The sequence below is a fragment of the Cottoperca gobio genome, chromosome 24, assembly GCF_900634415.1.
Source record: "Cottoperca gobio chromosome 24, fCotGob3.1, whole genome shotgun sequence".
Taxonomy (NCBI): domain Eukaryota; kingdom Metazoa; phylum Chordata; class Actinopteri; order Perciformes; family Bovichtidae; genus Cottoperca; species Cottoperca gobio.
The window spans coordinates 18520851-18541701 of record NC_041378.1 but is presented as its reverse complement, the minus strand read 5'-3'; the positions used below and the strand labels follow the sequence as shown (position 1 = coordinate 18541701).

The 20851-nt window shown below is 38.9% G+C and overlaps 1 protein-coding gene across 1 annotated transcript; it reads left to right on the top strand.

The window, feature by feature from the left end:
• Positions 1-1298: 1298 nt before the first annotated feature.
• On the top strand, positions 1299-14063 carry LOC115003597 (potassium channel subfamily K member 10-like; the record flags this gene model as incomplete). The annotated part of the gene is made up of 5 exons (XM_029425456.1): positions 1299-1308; positions 3457-3617; positions 6450-6627; positions 11751-11893; positions 12870-14063. Coding segments are annotated over 5 exons (1227 nt in total), but the record flags the coding sequence as incomplete, so codon positions are not given.
• Positions 14064-20851: the final 6788 nt, after the last annotated feature.

Here is a 20851-nt window from a genome sequence, read left to right as displayed (position 1 = left end):
GAAAACACCTGCAGTGACTGTAGTTTATTATTCCATGTTTGCCTTTATGTTTATATATATATAGCCTAATACAGTACAAATATTTTCGAGCCCCCCCTGTGAGCCCTGTCACAAACGTGTCCATGTTATGCTAGCAGGGCGGCCCCCACTTTGGGAACCACTGGGTTAATATAACTCGTATATTGCACACTCCTGGTTACGGTAAGCGCATCATTTCCGGTTGTTAATGTTTCTGTGTTGCTGGTAGCATACTTCGGCAGCTCCAGCTTGACCCAGTTAATGTTGTTATATTCTTGATCACATCGGCTAATTACCTGTCATCTATCTAAACCTATACTTGTACTTCCTAAGCACTTATAAAGCCAGTTTTATTTGTTACTGTGTACCGCCCTCCTGGTCCGTATTCTGAATTTCTATCTGAATTCTCAGAATTTTTATCAAATTTAGTCCTTAAAACAGATAAAGTAATTATTGTAGGTGACTTTAATATTCATGTGGATGTTGATAGTGACAGCCTTAATAATGCATTTATCTCAATATTAGATTCAATTGGGTTCAGTCAAAATGTACATGAACCAACTCACTGTTTAAACCACACTCTGGACCTTGTTCTGGGATATGGTGTTGAAATTGAAAGTTTATTAGTGTGTCCACATAATCCTCTTTTATCAGACCATTTTTTAATAACTTTTGAAGTCCTGTTACTCGACTACAAGCCAGTAGGCAAAATATCCTACGCTCGATGTTTATCTGAAAGTGCTGTGAATAAATTTAAGGAAGTGATTCCATCAGCACTTAATTCAATACCAGGACTCAATATCAATATAACAGAGGACTCCAATGCTAACTTTAGTCCCTCCCAAATTAATCATCTTGTTGATAGCGCTGCAGCCTCACTGCGAATAACACTCGACTCTGTCGCTCCTCTAAAGAAGAAGATCATAAAACAGAAAAAGAAAGCTCCATGGCTTAATTTACAAATCCACAAACTAAAACAAAAGTCGAGAAATCTTGAAAGTAAATGGCGTTCCACTAAATTGGAAGAATCTCGTTTAGTCTGGTTAGATCATCTTAAAACGTATAAGAAGGCTCTCCGTAATGCCAGAGCAGCTTATTACTCTTCCTTAATAGAAGAAAATAAGAACAACCCCAGGTTTCTTTTCAGCACTGTAGCCAGGCTGACAGAGAGCCACAGCTCTACACAGCCTTCTGTTCCTATATCTCTCAGTAGTGACGACTTCATGAGCTTCTTTAACGATAAAATTATAATTATTAGAGACAAAATTAATCTCCTCCTGACCTCAATTGGTAATGACTTAACTTCAACTGTTGGAATTTTAAAAACATCTGTAACTCCTGAAATATATCTAGACTGTTTTACTCCAATCAACCTTAACCAACTAACTTCAACAGTCTTTTAGACCCGATTCCAACTAAACTGTTTAAAGAAGTTTTACCCTTAATTAACACTTCGTTATTAAATATGATCAACCTGTCTCTATTATCTGGCTACATACCAAAATCCTTTAGAGTAGCTGTAATAAAACCACTTCTTAAAAAGCCTAGTCTTGATCCAGAGGTTTTAGCCAACTATAGGCCGATATCTAACCTTCTCTTTCTCGCTAAAATCCTTGAGAAAGCAGTCGCAAAACAGTTGTGTGACCTTTTACATAATAATAGTTTATTTGAGGTTTTTCAATCTGGATTTAGAGTTCATCATAGCACAGAGACGGCACTGGTGAAAGTTACCAATGACCTTCTATTGGCATCAGACAAAGGACTTGTCTCTGTTCTTGTCTTGTTAGACCTCAGTGCTGCTTTCGACACTGTTGATCATGACATTCTACTACAGAGACTGGAACATTGTGTTGGCATAAAAGGAACCGCACTAAGCTGGTTCAAGTCCTATTTATCTGAGCGATCTCAATTTGTACTTGTTAACGATAAATCCTCCATGACAGCCAAAGTCAGTCTTGGAGTTCCGCAGGGTTCTGTACTTGGACCGATTCTATTCACCTTATATATGCTTCCTTTGGGCAATATTATAAGGAACCACTCTATAAACTTTCATTGTTATGCGGATGATACCCAATTATATCTATCAATTAATCCAGACGAAACCAATCAATTGGCTAAACTTCAAGCATGCCTTAAGGACATAAAAACTTGGCTGTCTAGCAACTTTTTGATGTTAAACACAGATAAAACTGAAGTTATCATACTTGGCCCTAAACGCCTCCGAAACGCATTTTTTAATGACATAGAAGCTCTGGATGGCATTAACTTGGCCTCCAGCACCACTGTAAGGAATCTTGGCGTCATCTTTGATTAAGATCTGTCGTTTAACTCCCACATAAAACAAATCTCAAGGACTGCCTTCTTTCATCTACGTAACATTGCAAAAATAAGACACATCCTGTCTCAAAATGATGCAGAAAAACTAGTCCATGCATTTGTTACTTCAAGGCTGGATTACTGCAACTCATTGTTATCAGGTTGTCCCAAAAAGTCGCTTAAGACTCTTCAGTTGATCCAAAATGCAGCGGCACGTGTATTGACTAGAACAAGGAAATGGGATCATATTACTCCTGTATTAGCTGCACTGCACTGGCTGTAAATGTATCTTACTAACTCAACATCCGGGGTATCATCCCCGGAGTGTCTATCTCTCATGTGGCAGGTTGCCACTGATAAAGTTTACGTCAGGATCATGAATCGTGACAGCGCCTGCTGACCTGGTCCTGCTGGACACTGGGAAGCCTTATTGACATTTTCCTGGATTCATCCATACTTTCTATTTCTTTTTTTTCCAACACAACATAATTTCTGTCAAATGTTGTATTTGTACTATGTTGTTTATCCTGTACACACGACATCTATTGCACGTCTGTCCGTCCTGGGAGAGGGATCCCTCCTCAGTTGCTCTCCCTGAGGTTTCTTCCATTTTTTCCCCTTTAATTTTGGGGTTTCTTTTAGGAAGTTTTTCCTTGTGCGGTGCGAGGGTCTAAGGACAGAGGATGTCGTAACCTGTACAGTCTGTAAAGCACACTGAGACAAATGTATAATTTGTGATATTGGGCTATACAAATAAATTAGATTTGATTTGATTTGATAATGGCTGTTACAGTGTCATTTTAGGAAAATGGCCCTTCAAAGTTTACAGTAAAGTTTTAGGTATTTATTCAAATGAGTCATAAAACAAATGAATCTAGACATGTTTGCAATGTTTGCAAAAACACATACACACACGGCACTGTTCTTCCTTTGGCACTTGCACACATTAATCCATTGAATGAAGGCACTTGCATACTTGTGCACACCCATAACCACTTGCACGCCCGTTCTTACGTGCACATCCATTAGATCCATTATAATGTGTAACTAAATTCTGCCCAGTGCTTTTGTTTGCTTCATGTTGTCCTGTAAAACCCCCTTTTGTCTCCTTTACATCTCCAGGGTATGGTAACATTGCCCCAAGCACTGAAGGAGGAAAGATTTTCTGCACTCTGTTTGCAATATTTGGAATTCCGCTGTTTAGATTTCTCCTGGCAGGCGTTGGGGACCGGCTTGGTACCATATTTGTCAAAAGCATCGCCAAGGTGGAGAAGATGTTCCGGGTGAGTCCCAACATAACGTCTATGAGTCTGCTTTGTGGAAATGATATAGGAAACGTTGTATTTGGTCCCTTGGTTTTAAATAAGGACATTAGTACACAAGAGGACAATACACCCATCACAGTTAGTTCTGATGTCACGTCTTTCATATCTTTTCTCAAACGTTTGGAATCCGTTACATTGATGTTTTTCTTCTTTCAATAATGGTTGTTTAAACATAAAAAAACAAATTCATAGACATAATGTATTATTTACATTTGAAATACTTTTAGACCCAAAATAAGAAAAATGTAATTTAATGACATTATATTTAGTCTTGCAAGACAGGGGAGAATACTGTTGTTTACAGTGGTTAAAGAAAATAATAATACAAATATATAATACAAATATAAAATTAAAATCTATTTGCTGTGACCTATAAAAACAGTAAGATGGTTGAGATATTGCACTTATAAATAAACAGGAATACATATCTACAAAGGTAAATACTAAGTAATCGGTAACAGGTCTACGGTTAAAAAATTCAAGATCTCCCACTTATGTCACCGGACATTCAAAGGACTAGAGATCCAGTATCCTGCCTATGTGACCCGCATAAAACCCAGAAAGTCTTCCAGGACTCCCCTGAGAGGGTCATTGCAGATTTAGCAATGAAAGAAAAATGCAGGGTTAAAATCAAACTGCTTTTCTTCTCGCATCGTCCTTTTGTCAAAATTTCACAAATGCTAAAAACAATGGAATCAAAAAAGGAAGATTAATTACAGTCTACAAGGAAGAATAACACCTGTCCGACCCTCACTATCAACATATACTACAATGGCACCATCATGGTACAGGGATCAGAATATAGACTGGATCATTTTTACAACAGCTTCCAGACAATAAGAAATGTGGCAGAAAAGAAGAAAAGAAACCGACAGCAATCAGACTCCACGGAGATCAGTCAGTCTCAGTAGTAGCCATGTGACCTCCTCTCCTCGCTGCAGTCCCAAACTCTCCAACGGTGTTAAAGTGTTGCGAGAAGGACTCTCCATCCTAGAGAGAGAGATTGTGCCCTTCAAAGAAAAGACCCTGACCTGCCTTCACAACAGCAGGGAGAAAAAAGATCCAGCACTCCATCATGCAGAACAACCAGCTGCAGGCTGTAAAGGCAGATGTTCGCGCTTTGATAAAAGAGCTGAGGCGTCATCCCTCCCTCATGCCAGCATTTCCCCTTCCCCCTCCAAACAGTCGAACCCTCCTATTCTATCGGAACCCACGACACCCTACCAAACCTCCAGCCCTTACTCACCCTTAAAGCTACGTTACAATAGCTGCAAGTACCACCACCTGTATACTTTTCTTTTCATTATTTTCATTATTATACACAGTAGATATTTATACATAGATACACATATAAATATATTATGTACATAGTAGATTAAACTACTTACATTTGTTTTGAACTAGACTGTAGATATTTATATGTGAAACACAAATCCATATATATATATATATATAAAATTTCATCATTCTCAATTAGAAGTTGGAATATGCAGGTTTTGTACTCCACAACTTGTGGTGATATATATAATTCATATGTGGTATAAATCTACAAAGTCTGTATTTTTAAGTAGTGTAAATTATATGTATATCATCATCCTACATGAAACCTGGAACTACTCTCACTACGACATGTATTGTCTAATTGTCCTACTTATGACATTTAACTTGCTGTACCTTCTGTAAAAAAGTGCTAAAAATGGAAGACTTTCAGGGTGTACATTAAATATGATATACAACACAATACAAAAATTATATCGCACCAGAAAAAAAGGAAAAATTCACTTTTGGATGAAGATCAATACAGATATAGGTAATAACACCAGATATATCTATTTGTGTGCAATCTATATATTGCCCTCAAAGTCCCCCTATTTCACTGAGGTAAGCTTTTAGAACTTCATAATGAAATGATTAGTTTCCAGTCATTTGGTCACATCTTAATTTGTGAAGATCTCAATGCAAGAACTGGCAATGAGAAAGACAACATAAAAGTAGATGGAATTAAACCTGAATTTGGCAAAGTTTTGATAATGTTGGAAATAAAAATGATAAACAAGTTCTCCAGATATATAAAAGCCTGGTGTTATGACCCGGCTCGGGAAGGGAAAAAAGAGTAACATAAAACCAGTTGGTTGCGGTAAATAAAAGATATTTATTAATATAGTTTAATTAATTGCTGAGCTTCTCACCCTATCTCTAAGGGAGATGTCAGCCACCCGCCTGAGAAAACCCATTTCGGCCGCGATCTCATTCTTTCGGTCATGACCCAGCCTTCATGACCATAGGTGAGGATAGGAACGAAGATCGACCGGTAGATCGAAAGCTTTGCCTTCTGGCTCAGCTCTGTTTTCGTCAAAACGGTGCGGTAGAAAAGGGTTAACTAATGTAAGCGGGACCCACCTGGGCTCTGGGAGGCTATTTACAAATGAGCCGGAAACTGATTGGACTAAACCCAGCAGGCTTGTCTGTGCTAGAAATACTGTTTGACTGCAGTAACAACGCAACAGGTTTCTTACAGCGGGAGGCATTGCTACTGCTTTATTATTTCACTTAGAACAATTAGTCTACAACGACGCACGATGTCGACGTGCGGTTTGGATAGTTGAGTTGTTGACTATTCTGTGAAAACCCTAAGCCACAGTGACTGATTCATCAACATCCTTTCACCGACTCTGTGGGATGCCACTAAAGAGTCCAAACACCATCAGAACCCTTCTGAAAGCGAGACAAGTTTTATGGTTTACATATTATCTTTACTTTGTTTGTGTTTGACTTAATAAACACAACCAGATCAGTCAGACTAAAATCTGTGTGGCCTCCACTCTCCTCTTCATCCTGGCTGGCTGCATCTTGTTTGTCACTGTCCCAGCTGTGATATTCAAACACATTGAGGGCTGGACGGCTCTGGAGTCAACACATTTTGTTGTCATCACTCTAACAACAGTTAGAATAGGTGACTATGTTGCAGGTGAGCTTGTATATGTCTGAAACGCACAGTTTTAGCGTGTTTCAACAGTCGCAAGGCAAAAGCTTGGGTTCTTGTTTACTTCCTGTCAGCGAATATCTTTCATATATATACTGCAACCAGAAATAAACTGGGACAAATTTAGAATGTTTATATTTTAGTTCTGACGTCACAACTGTACCGAAATTGTACTGGAACTGCCACCGACTGCCTTCCAAATCCCAGCTGCTGGTATTCTGCCCCCCTCTTTATGTTTCCTGAGCGGGCGTGTCTAGATTCCACTGTCAACAAGCCCATTCATTCAATTGCAGGGTTTCACCATGAGATGGCGCTTCTTTCATAAAAACACATAAACCAGTTGAAGTACACTAATGAGCCATATGTCTTTGTTTAGGCCATGGTTTAACACGGTATGTTTGTGAAGTTGCTGGAACTTCAATAATGTTCACCACTTCTCAGTGGTTAATAGTTATTAACCACATATGTTTTACAGCATAAACCCTGATTTTCAGTGGTGGAATGTAATTCAGTACATTTACTCAAGTACTGTACTCATCATAACACAGACTAACCTTCACTACCATTTGTACTCTGAGATGCCATTGGAACTATTTGTATTCTAAAACCTAAATACTTCAGATTGGCTTCATAGTGATAAACAGAAATTAATTACAATTTGAATTATGTTAATTCAACATAAAGAGGGTAATTGTATTGAAATTACATTCAGACTCAACTTAACAGCATTTATACTTTTCATGTTATTGATCCCGGCCAAGCTTTTACAAAATGAACAGTAGCAAGACTGACAGATTACTAATAAATCCTGACATTTAAATTTACAAGTCTAAAGTTGACTTTCAGTAAGTACATAAAGTTTAAAATAATGAACGTATTGCTGTGTTTCACAATCATATCAGAGTTTCTATTGGCCCAAAGCTAACATGGGTGGGAGTAATGCACACAATATTCTTGTTTTATTGTTGAAAATAGTCCCTATCTGTAGATATGCACTTTATAATGATACAACACAACTGTATAGCAATTTATTTTGTGGACCATCATATCATATATTAAGCCACCCAGCAGTGTATACAGTAATTAAAATGAGCTCCATCTTTACCAGCTGCAACATTAAAGTGACAAACACATGATTGAATCAATAATTATAATTCAATAATATATATATATTATTCTGAAGTTCTCCCTAATCAAAATATTTACTTTTAGTATTTGATGCTTATACTTTTGTACTTTTACCTAAGTTGAATGCAGGACTTTTACTTTAAGTATTTTTATAGTGTGAAGAAACCAGTAGACTACCGTGTCACAGCCTTGTGCTTGAGTATCACTGTGAAACACAGTCGGTGTGACTGAAACAGGAGAGTGAGATCGAAAGAATGTGGAAGGAGTAGCATTTAGAAGTAGAGTAGGTTTAAGAGGATTTGAAGATTCTCTCTATTGACTTTTATTGTTAAAAGAATGTTTTCAAAAAAGCAATTAAAACAATTATAAAGGGTAGAAAAAAGTTGAATGTAAGCACACATTGTGTTAAAGAACAGAACATTTTGATACTTGAATGATCTCTGCTGAATCAGCATTCACACTAATGAATAGTATAAGAACAGTAGTGTGAATGCTGCTGAATAAGCATTTACACTTACTAGAGACCTAGCAACAGCGTAATGTTGTAATGTTCCGCAAATTGTCCTCTAAGAAAGTCTAACAAGGGTCTTCCAAAGCCTATAATGGTTGGATAGTGACATGGCATTAAATGGTCTGATGTCTTAACTGGTATGGGACTAGGGCGTTGAGGAAACATGTCTTAGGCTACTAGTCCACCTACAAACTCTACGGAACTCCGGAGAACAATCAGGTTATGAGGGACGTGTGCGACCACATGTGACCCAGTGGTTTGACCTTAGATTACGGTACAGCAACAAATGATCCTGTAAGAAAGTGAGTGTATGTCAAATAAAAACCAAGTGAATGTGTTGTCCTCTGAAGTCTCAGTGTTTTGTCTGACTATTGGCATTAAATTAGTCTAATTCATATGTTTTTTTTAATATATGTATGGGGTCTAATAGGGCTATAACTGAGTTCATTTACAATCTAAAAAAAGAACATATTTCAAATTTGAGTCTTATTTGATACAAAGTACGTCTCATGTCTTATTAGTGTACCGTAAAATAAAGTGCGGCACCTGTTCTTTCCCATTTTGAACCTGTGAGAGCACTATACTAACTGCATAGTTAGATACATCTTTACTGAGAATAAATAGCTGATGAATGTTGGGAAATACCATTATTGGAGAGGTGAAACCTTCTTCTAATGTCTGAAATGCAGTTGAGCTCCCTTCAGTCCGTTCAAATGGGATATTCTTTTGTGCGAGTCTGTGAAGAGGATGAGGATGTACTTTTGCACAAAACGCCTGTACTAAGCTCACCATCCTAGTAAATGTTTGTTCTTTAGATCCCCCATCTTAGGACAAGCCACTTACCGACACAGCGGCTGTTGACCAGGTTCATTGTCAGTCCGTCACGTGAATCAATGTGTCCCTTATACTTGACTGCAGATTATCAAAACTCACATTTCTTTGGATTTCGTTTCAAACCTGCTTGACTAAATTGTGTTCTCACATGAATATAGATTACATACAAATTAAGTCATCAAGATAAATGACACTTGTTATCCATTGGAGACCTTTTAAAACAAGCTCTATGAAAATGTTTCACTTTGAATTGCTAGATACCATCACCTGTTGTGATCCATTTCAACATATTTAAAATTTAGAGGCAGACAGTGTATCCAAACTATTATTGACTGATAGAGGATGCATCTGTGATGGTAAGTGAGTTTCCTGAGTTAAGTTTCCTGAATTTCTATGTGTCATCTTTCTTCTTCACCTTGACCATCTTGCTGGCCCAGGGGCTTGTACTGTCCTCAATCAAAACCTGAGCTTTAAGTTCCTCCACCAGATGGCAGATTTCTGCTTTCATGGAAGAAGAAGTATTATAGGCTCCTTGTGAGATGAGAGTGTCACATCTGGCAGCAAAGACGAGTACAGTGTGGTGGAAAGCTCGGTTTTAGTGCCACGATGTTACATTATTTCCTCACCGGAGGGATAATCTACTTTTACATAGATGGAACCTTGTTCAGCTTTTGCCACAGAGAAAAACATTTAATGAATGATTAGTGTGTGGTTCAAACACACCCGCATAGTCATGAGGTACGAGTCTTAAGTGGTACAGCTTAGCAGTGATCACAATGACATGGCTGGAACTGTAAGAAGATACTATAACATGAGTTACTCTTGGGATATACTTTACTACACCAGTCAAATCTCCCTGAGAATCAAATTGTCTGTTCCGGTTTAAACAAAAGCATGGCACAACAGTGTCCTCAATTACAACCGACATATTTTTGACACATCTACCTTAGATGAAGGTGAACCTTGAATGGAACCGTACATGCCTAGGACTTTGAGAGTGGTCAGAGGGATGTCTGTCCTAATGTGTTGTCCCTGGGTGATGGGCTTTAGCCACGTGCGTGGCACTCAGATGATCCATAATGATTGAGAGAATCTGGTCTGTCTTTCATGCCTTGAAAGTATCTGTCTAGCATGATGGGAAGCTTAATTTTTAAGTGCTAACTGAAGAGCAGAATCTAGTGTTTTTAGACCTTGTTCTTGACAGCGTAGCTGAAGATATGGTTTAATTCCAGCAATGAAGTTTCTCAATCCTAAGGCAAAAGTGACAGCGCGCATTGACATAACTTTGAAATGCAGATTGTATTAGGCTATCCCAGTAACCAAAAGCAGCAGCACCTAGGTGAGTTTAGCCAAACTTACGTCATCATAATTAGCACATTGCACCATTTTGAAAAGTTCTCTTTTCCATGTGTCATTAGCATATGAGAAACATTGCACTTATAATACTGTGAAGTAAAATATTTAGTGCCAGGAGGAAAGGGCAGTTAGTTTCAAAAGGGATAGTGACTGACCATGGTTTATTAAAGTGGCCGCCTTTTAAACTGGAAGGCGCACAACTCTTAAAACTCGTTTTAAGTTCAGAATGGCTTATGCAATTTAACAGTCTTAGCTTTGTTGAGCTAGGCAAGACGCTCTGAGGTTGCAATATCCAGAGTTATGTAAGGTAACCATCCCACACAATCAAGTTCAAAAGCAGCTGTCAAATATGAAGCAGCTTCAAAATCCATGAAAAGTGCAGAAATTAAATATATGTCCACTTTGCTAGTGTCCGTTAATCACACATGTTGTCCTTAGTTGCCATCTTGGTGACTTAATGTCTGACACAGCCCGTTTTATTACACCAATAAATCTAGCGAGTCACTAGTGGAGCCTTAGCTTGTAGCAGATTTAGTTGACAATGAGGAGAGAAAAAAGACTTGGCTTGTAAAACCCCAGCAAAACTCCCTGCAAGAATTGACAGACACTCGCTGTCACCAGTATAATGTTACTCTTAGCTAAATAAACCAGTGAACAAGATAAATCTTCACAAAATTGCTATGGTACACGCATAGACAGTTGATCATACAAAGTATCAAGGGGTAATCCAGGAGCAGAGTCGGGTCACGGAAACAGGTTTGGTACACGAGCAGATACTCAGCGTAACAGCACAGCAGACAAGGATCAGGCAGGGGCAGAATCGAGTCACGGAAACAAGGTCGATGAAGCCAGGGAATCAAACGCTTGGGAAACAGGAAGACGGGACTAATGCTGGAACTCTTGACATCGAAGTACAAAAACAAACTGGCAACGAGAGACAAACAAAACAGACTCTATATACACACCAAGAAGTGAGAGGGAACGAGACACAGGTGAGGACACTAACGAACAGATTGGGAACACCTGGGGGTAGGAAGTAGAAACAACAGAGAACAGGTAATTAACAAAATAAAACAGGAAGTACAAACACAAAACGAACAGGCCGAGACCTAATATTTCAGAGCTCTCTTGGTGCATGTGTGATGGATGAAGACCTCACTCAGCTGATATGACATTCAGTTTCTGTGAAAGGTATTCGTTGGTTATTCCTGGTTCAGGTGCTGGCAGCAGCAAAGTGTTGTACATTTCTTCAGTCATTCATGACTTTTTTTCTAATTAGGGGGAGACAGAAGGATTCAGTACCGGAAGTGGTACAGACCACTGGTGTGGTTCTGGATCCTGGGTGGTCTGGCCTACTTTGCTGCAGTGCTGAACATGATTGGTGACTGGCTGAGGGTGCTGTCTAAAAAGACAAAAGAAGAGGTATGCTCTCATAATGAAGATGTTGATAATCATGTTATATTCCTGACCGGAATAGGACAAGCTATGACATCTTCTGATTTATCACTTATCAAATAGGACTACGACCAATATTCATGTTGATTATACATTATTTAATAACTATTTGTATCTATGAATTGATTGATCTTTTAGCCTGTTTATATCTGTGACATTCCAATTCCATCACAGCTCTGAGCAAATGTTTGTTTGGTTGTAATATGGGATTTTTATCTGGGTGTCTTGTCTGTCTCTCCTACCTAATTTGCATATTGAGATCAAATGACACAAGTTTGAACAAACTCGGACTAATTTTAACACAACCCATAAGGCGTATGCATATTGTGGTGCTACTTAGAATTGGATATCGCAGCGACTATCATTATCCTGAAAAACTCCATGCTAATGGCCGTATATCCTATTTATTAGATTGGTTTATTGATAGGACATGCAATAGGTCCTGCTGAATGTGAATTTTAAGATTGCCCTTTAATAGACCACAAATTGTGTATGTTTTGTGTTTCTAAAGGGGAACTATAAAATTAGCGTTGCATTGTTATATAATGCAGTAGATATGAACCTTTCTTTTTGTGTCCCCTTAAAACAAAGCAATCTCTATACTGCCTCATACAGTAAACTAACGAGGTGTAGCCTGATTAATCAGGATGATGTGTGGAGGCCTGAGAGGGTAAATATTTGGTTAAATATGCAAGAAAAAAGGCAAAGATTAGAGTAAGAATATGGTTTCTATCCTATCCTTTTAATTATCTCAAAATGCATTGGAGTGGGCCCTAAGAATGCGAACCGCTGATTTAATGTGTTACAGAACGCATTGGGATGACATTAAGTCTGGTCACTCTTGACGGAATTCAAATGACTGTCAAGGCAGCATTATTGTTAAACAAGGTATACATACACTTATAACTGACGTACTGATTTGTTGCAACTGTCTTTGGCCAAGGTTGGAGGGATCAAGGCTCATGCAGCAGAATGGAAAGCAAATGTGCGAGCAGAGTTCCGGGAGACTCGTCGGCGTATGAGTGTTGAGGTCCACGACAAGCTGCAGCGAGCTGCCACCATCCGGAGCATGGAGGGACGTCAGCTGGGCTTGGACCAGCGTGCCTTGTCCCTGGACATGCTTTCCCCAGAGCGCCGTGCCATCTTCAACAGCTTGGACACCAACAGCTATAAGACTTCCTCCCAAGAGAGCATCGACTCCAAGCTGAACAACCTTCGCCTGCGAGGGGCAGAGCAGTGCGACCGGAACTCCAACCACCAGACCACGTCTGAGGACAACATTTTCAACCGCCTGGGCTCCGTGTCCAAGTTGGCCAAGCGCAACAGGAATCGGGACCTGAAGAAGAACATCCCGGCCGAGGCTCGCAGGCCTCACAGTGAGGCCTACGGCTGCAGCACGCCCACTTTTGACTGCAGCACATCCACTGCAGATGAAGGGAAAAGGAAGGACGAAGGAGAAGATGAGAATGAAGACAAAGAGTGCAACACTAGCTTGTCTGATTTTCCGCTGTTTGTGGATGCTTGCAATGGGTTTATTCCAGAGCAGACCAAAGAGAATGAGATTGGGAAAACACTTGAAATAAAAGAGCTGCATATTCAAATGGACCATAGACTGTGTGTACTCCTACACGAGGAGGTTTTAAATACCACCATTAGTGCCTTTGGTCTCCTTTATTAATGTGTGTGCTTAAACTGAGATAGGACTTATCCCTTTGTGCTATGTACTGTAATGTCTACATATTCAATGTGGACATTACAGTACAGTGTGTGTCTTACTGTACAACCAGCATGGAGCTACTGGTTATCCTCTCTGGACCTGCACACCGCTTGTTAATGAGGTAATACTAAAAGTAAAAACAGAAAAATACTGTTGGATTGTTTTTCCAAAACTTTAGCAGATTTCGGAAGCAAACAAGAGCCTAACTTATCAATGAGGTGATGGGTCCCTCCCAGGTGTCAGGCTATTAATTATGTAGCAAAACTGACCTGATGATGCTGGAGTGGCAGAATACATCCCCTCTAATTGTCAAACTGAAGACTTCGCCTTTGGAGGCGGAATCAAGGAAGACAAGTTTTGGATTTCTTGTTTCTAGCCTTGTCTGTCTTGGTTGTTTTGATGTTGGTGTGGTCCCGTGTATCAGCAATTAAGTTAGTGAGTACAAAGTTATCACCACTGAAAAAATGACTAGACCCAAGTTGGAATACAAGTTGGAATATCCTTAAACATAGAAAGGGCTGTACAAGTTTTACAAGATAAAAGCAATGCAAAATAAAAAAATCTGAAATTAAAAATGCATGCCATTCTCAAAATAAATAAAAAGTCCATAATATGAAGTGTCACATTTAATGGACGCCAATGAGATGATTGGAAGTACTTTAATGAGGTCTAACATGTGCTGTGACTCCATATATGGCTCAAGTCAGAACATAAGTATTGCACAAGAATAATGACAACCAAAAATAAACCATCCAAAAAAAGTTGCTGTGAAAGAGTAGAAAAGTAACACATGATTTAAATGTAACACTTACTCTATGTGTTTGTTGTCATGCAGTGTCCAATGTGAATGAAAACAAGTCAGAACATGTTGTGCGTTTTCCCCAAGCTAAGCTGTTGTCTCAGTACAATGTCCAAAAATGCTACCTAGATCATGACCTCTTTGAATATTATCTCAGGGCTTGTTGTCTAATGTTTCATGTATATTGTCTACAAGTGCTGCATTCACACTTTGAGAGGGGACAATGACTGCACCGGCGCTCCATGGAAATGAATGACAACAGAATGTAAGATAAGCCATAATGCAAAAGAAGGAACTGTTTCATACTGTACATGGAATGCCAATCAAGTGATGGATAGGTTTGAGATTATAAAGGGCACAGCTGTTACTGTGAGAGAGTGTTGGAGATTTGGATCCCCAGTAAGTTTCTGAAGGTACATTTTGTAGCTTGAATTTGGTTTGGTTTTACTCCTCATCTACAACCTGGAAAATCCAAATATTAACAACATGTAAGGAGTCTGGATGGAGCTGAGTTGGGACAAGCAAGCGGCAAGAGGCAAGTTGATATGCTTGATAGGCTGAGAGACATAAAAAACATACTTCTTAAGACGCCTTAATACCTGTTTGATGGATTCTTCAAACTCACCCTTATGACGCAAAGAAGAAGGAAAATTAGCTCTTGAGAACGACATTTCCAGTAAAAAAGCTGTATTACTGCAGAAAACACTTTTTGAATGGAATTCTATGCAGGTGGAGAGTGTTTGCAGCCGGCATCTAGTGACACTTAAGGCATTTCGTTCTCGACTGCAGCTTTCAGCCATGGTGGGGGCTACTTGAGCGTTCGATGCTATTCGTACAAAGTACTATACATTTTCGTCCTTGAAATGTTTCATTGTGGGAATTGACACCACACACATAAAAGCTGTAGCAAGTGTGAATGCAGCAAAAGCAAGGACTACGTGTGTTTTAAAAACGCTTCTAAAGGACCACAAAATCTTACAAAGAAAACCAATACATGGAACAAAAAAGGCATGCTATATTGCAAAACTATATTACGATGTATATGGTGTTGATTGTATACCACCACATGCTTCAGAGGATGATGCTTACCATGGCATTTTGTTTTTTTAACTGCCTTTGTTAAAATGCACACACTGCACATGCTCTGTACTTGGACATCGCTTACAGTATCTCTTGTGCAACCATTACATTAAATGTTGTGATTGCCGTTTGTAATAAACTATTTTTAATTAAATAAAAATCAAAGTATTAAGTGCTATTTTTGAGTATTCGGCAGTGCATTTCAAAGTCATTGACGTGGTTTTGATTCTCATGTACCTCTATCTTTCATATCTACTATCAGTAGCTTTTATTAGGATGGAAAGGAGGATGGATCAGATTCACGGTCACTACCTGTGACCTCCCATACACGGAAATGATCCCCTGGTTTTAGCAGTTCTTTCCTTTTTATACCTCCTGGGAGAAAGTTCACAGAACTTCCTGACTCTTTGTTTCCACCAATGCAGGGTAAGCAAGGTGAAATAGAGCTGAATCAGAAGTCAGTTTGAGCTTTAAAGAAGAGCTTTATAGGTGTTCTTTTTTATTACGTGCACCTTGATAATTCACCAAGGCAGTAGATTTGGGAGAGGAGCCAGTCAGTTAAGCATCACATCTGATATGAGCCATTGCAGAATGGGTGCGACTCCCTGCGTGAACTTGATGTGGCTGGGACGGACGTTAGTTCTTTCCATCAGAATATTTTTATGGAAAAATAGCTTCATATTGTACAAATTGATATATTAAAAGACAGCATTCGTCTAGGCAATCAGAAGGTTCCTGGCTTGATACACTCCAGATAGAGCAAGACATTGAACCCCTTACCGCTCCTGATCAGCAGGTTGGCCCCTTGCATGGCATCAGTGTATAAATATGTGTGCTAATGAGTGACTGTTTGCATGTGTAGTGCTTTGAGGTCTATAGACTAGAAAAGCGTTATATGAATGCAGTCAATTAACCAAAGTTTGCCAGCACAATAGACGTCACTACACCTTGAACAAGCAGCACTACGACAGCTTCCGGCCACAGAGACAATGTATTATTTTTGCTCTCAGGGATCTATTACTCAGGTTTGGCAGACTAAATATATACTCTGTACACTGAAATATTACCCGACACCCTAAATTAAATTTGAAAGACTATTCGGGGAAACACCTCAGAAATGCTTACTTATATGACTAATATTATTGTAATGGCCTGCACTTATCACACTTCACTAGCTGGGACTAATAAAGCTACTGTCGGCATTCACCAGATGAATGGAATGTCCTCAATAAGGTGTCTTTCTACTCTTTCCTGCATTTCTTGACATTGCATGAACAACGACCAGGTGGAGTTGATGAGTATTGCAGTATACATATGTTCACGGTTTTAATCGTCGCCTTATAAACCAAACCGCCTGGGGTCAGGAACCTACCTCTTTCGATAACGCGATGTGGCTCGCAGACAATTTTGAGCTGACATTTTTTAACATGATTAACAAGTAATAAATAATTATATTGGGTCATTTTAAAGTAAAACATTTAGCAGCGGATTTGTTTTTAGTTCTCCCCTCTCCTTTCCTCTGCTCTGTCTCTGACTGTAGGTGTGTTCACTCGTGTGTGCGTAGGGGGCGGAGCTCACTTTGGGGTGCCTTCCCAGGGTCTTAACAATAATTGGCCCAAGAAAGCTAAATTGAATTCTGAATCCATTGTTCTTATTTGTGGAGCACTGGCATTTCCCCCGCAAAGTTATGTTAATAAAAGTGTTTTTTCATGTTTTTATTATTCAGAATATTTCATTCGGAAGCACATGAAAAGGACATGGAAGAACATACATTTGGGGTGCCTACCCAGGGTCTTAAATAAGCAGAGGTGTCCATGGAAAAGGAAATTGAATTCTGAATACCTTGGTGCTATTTGTGGAGCTTCTTCTCCCGCAAAGTTATGTAAATAAACATGTCTTTACATTTCTTTCCATATTCGGCCTATTCCGTTTACACCCACCTGGAGGCAGCATCATTTTAGGGTAGCTCCGCCTGAGTCCACTAGATAGAGCACGTTCTGCCATAAATTCATACTTTCTATGATTAATATCTCCACAATTATAAGGGCTAGCTGGTTGGATTTCTTTTGACCGTATCCAACAGTGCATATGAACTGTTACTTTCGAAAAGATCGGAGAAGGATTCATTTTCGCCATTTTATGGCTATTTATATTTTATTACATTGTTACTCAATGCTACTGGCTAGCTGGCTGAAAAAAATCAAGACAGTATCCAACACCCCATACGAGGGGAGCCAGCACCTTTTCAAAAAGATCCATACATTATTCACTTTATTACGATTTTCTCCGTTTTTAAATAGCCAGAGTCAATAGAAAAAGCATGTGTTTAAGACGGTATCGCCCGGCTCTGATCCATACTTGAACGCACTCCGGAAATTATTTTTGGCTTTAGTTCTTACTAATCGTGTGCATCTTCTGGGAGCATTCACAAGACGATCCATACAATATTCACGTTTTAATTGAAGTGCCAGAAGTAGCTCAAATGTTGTCTTTCAATGCTTTATTGCCCGTTTATGCTCCAGATTTACACACATTCCGGAGCCTTATTTGGGACATTAATTAAACACAGTATTGCCCTTTTTTTTAAGACTCACTTTTGATTTCAAAGAGTGCAACAGCTTTTATCAATGTGACTATGTTCAAGATGGATATGTTTTTTTTTACTGGAAACGAAGTGTGGACATCGACAATGAACCGGATTTTTTTTTCTTTTTTTATCATGACTACAGACGGGACAATAATGATCTTTTGTGAAAGGGAAGTCAATTATCACAAATCAAGTCCTTTTTGGAAAGTGAGGAAACGTTTTGGAAAATGAACAAAGTGAAGATATCTTTTTGACATGACATTCGGAAGGTGAATTCATTCTTGAAAAGTGAAGTCATTTATCAAAATTTAAGTGATTTTGAAAGGTGAAGACATTTTTGCAAAATTACTAATTTTACGGAAATAAATTCCTTTTTGTAGAGTGAGGTCAATTATTCAGGAACAAAGTCATTTTTGAAAAGTGAAATCTTTTCCAAAAGATAACTATTTCAAAATTTGAACAAATTGAAAATATTTTTGAAAGGTGAAATATTTTATGGAATTGATGACATTTTTTGAAAACAAAGTAATCTTAGTTTAATCTGTCTCTCGACAAACGCCCAACATTCATTTTTCAACATCCCAATGAGGATCTACAATCCTGTAGTCAGCTGGAAGCAAATTCATTGAAACTCATGGAAATCATAATTTAACTGACTGATCACCAGATAGGAAAGGGACATAAAATACTGTGTTTGGTTTGGGCGAGGTCTGCAAGAGGCAGGACAAGACGCAAAAAAAACTTGCTGCCGTTGTAATTCATTTTTTGCCCTGTCATTATTCATACAACCAATGTGTTTATGATTAAATTGTTTATAAGAGCACAATGTTCTTCATGGATCTAGGCTCACAAATGTTGCTTTCAAAGTGTACCGATTGATGCATTTAATTTGAAAATGTACACCCTTTAGGGGGAGCCTGCCCCCGGATCCCCCCTAGAGGGTCTATCTACCACAGTCTCACAGAATCTTATATCTAATCTAAAGAGCATTAGCCCATAACCTGTGCTTTACAATAAAAGAACAGCTGTACTGGGCACGATTGAAGACTAATTGCAGGAAATGCTGCTTTCTGGTGTTGATTAAATTCATATTTTCCCGCCATACTTCCCTTTGTCTCTCATTAATCTTGCACCCCCACTTGTAACTATATAGGCGCCCATTTGTACAACAGAATGGAAAATAGAGTCATGCTATGGGGTACAGTTTAGTTTTTTGAACACATTCATGACACAGTCATTGTCACTATTGCATCACATCTTAACATTCATTTAAGCATTTAAGTCTGTTGATCTGTTCTGTTCATCGGTGAAACATATGAGTTTAAAAGTGAAATCCAGATTACAGTACCGGGTATCTTTACTCTAAAATGTTGGTGGAGAGATGGGAGTGTCTCAGCTGGAGATCAGACAAAATCAGGTAACAATATAAGTGTAGTGATAACCTGGTTCTCTTCTTTCTTGCAGTAGGCTGGGTCCTGGGACCCCAGGGACGTGTGGGCAAGGAAGCAACTTCAGGACAATCAGGAACTGGGGAATTGTTAAGTGACTGTTTTTGGGAGCATTTCATGTTGTAGCCGGAAGGCTAGCAAACTTTAATTTAAAAAAGTTGTTTGTTTACATCTAATCTTCTCTCCTTCTGTCATCTTCGCTCACACGTATATACTGTACATTTAATTAGATTATTTTATTTTTTACCAGCACATTAGTGCTCAGTGCATTAGCCCTTGGTAAAACATTGAATTAGCCACTACAATAACATTAAAACAATGCAAGTACAGCGCAGCCCTCTGTGATGGAGGGAGGTAATTGAAATTGTATGTGAACTACAACAGAAATGGCAGGATCAGAGGTGTGCTTGTGAAATTGCAATTTGGCAGGTAAACTAACATGCTTTATTGAGCTACACTGCTACTATCACTGAAATTACATTTCTTCCCCAATCTAAAGAAGCTAACTACATGTTCTTTGTCATAACATTTATTAACAGGTTTTGTCCTTTAAAGGGATATTTTGCCTCATTTTCGCAGTGTGTGTGCAAGCGCCCCCGTCGGGACTGCCCATTATTCCAAAGGCCCATTGTTCTGAAAATCCCAAAAGTCTGAAAAATGTCCCATTGGAGCCAAAGTCCATTTATCCAACGGTCCATTACTCCTAAAACAAACATCCATTGTTCCGAAAAACACACACTCTGCTACTATGGCGGAGGCATGACCCGTCCTACTATGCCTCTGATTGGCTAGAACTCGTTGCCTTCATTGGTTGGTTTGGTTTAGGTATGAGGAGTAAGATTGGTTAGGGTGAGTATAACAAAATCAATTAGAGGCAGAGTCCGTGGGTCATGCCTCGCTGTCTGTTCTGTGTGTTCAACTGCCTACACTGCAATAGCACAGACTCAGTGGAAAATCCGTAAAGTAGTAGCAGTAGTGGTAATAGTGTTACTTTGTTAAATCCTTACTAGCTACTTTTCAGAAAGGAAGTATGATGTTCTACTTCACTTAAATGGACATAGCCATGGTCATGTTAAATGAATCATTAAAAACCTAGAAACTAGTCAGTATAATTCCCGACTTGAGTGTACATAAATATGATAACTTATCATTACTGACAGTCATTGATTGAGTTATTCAGGATCTATTTGTGATAAATTCAATAATTATATGTTCCTTCTCTACTTGTTCCTTTCTCTGACTTTCGTGCATTTCAAGTCTCAGATCAAGCAGCAGTACACTTCACAATTCAAAA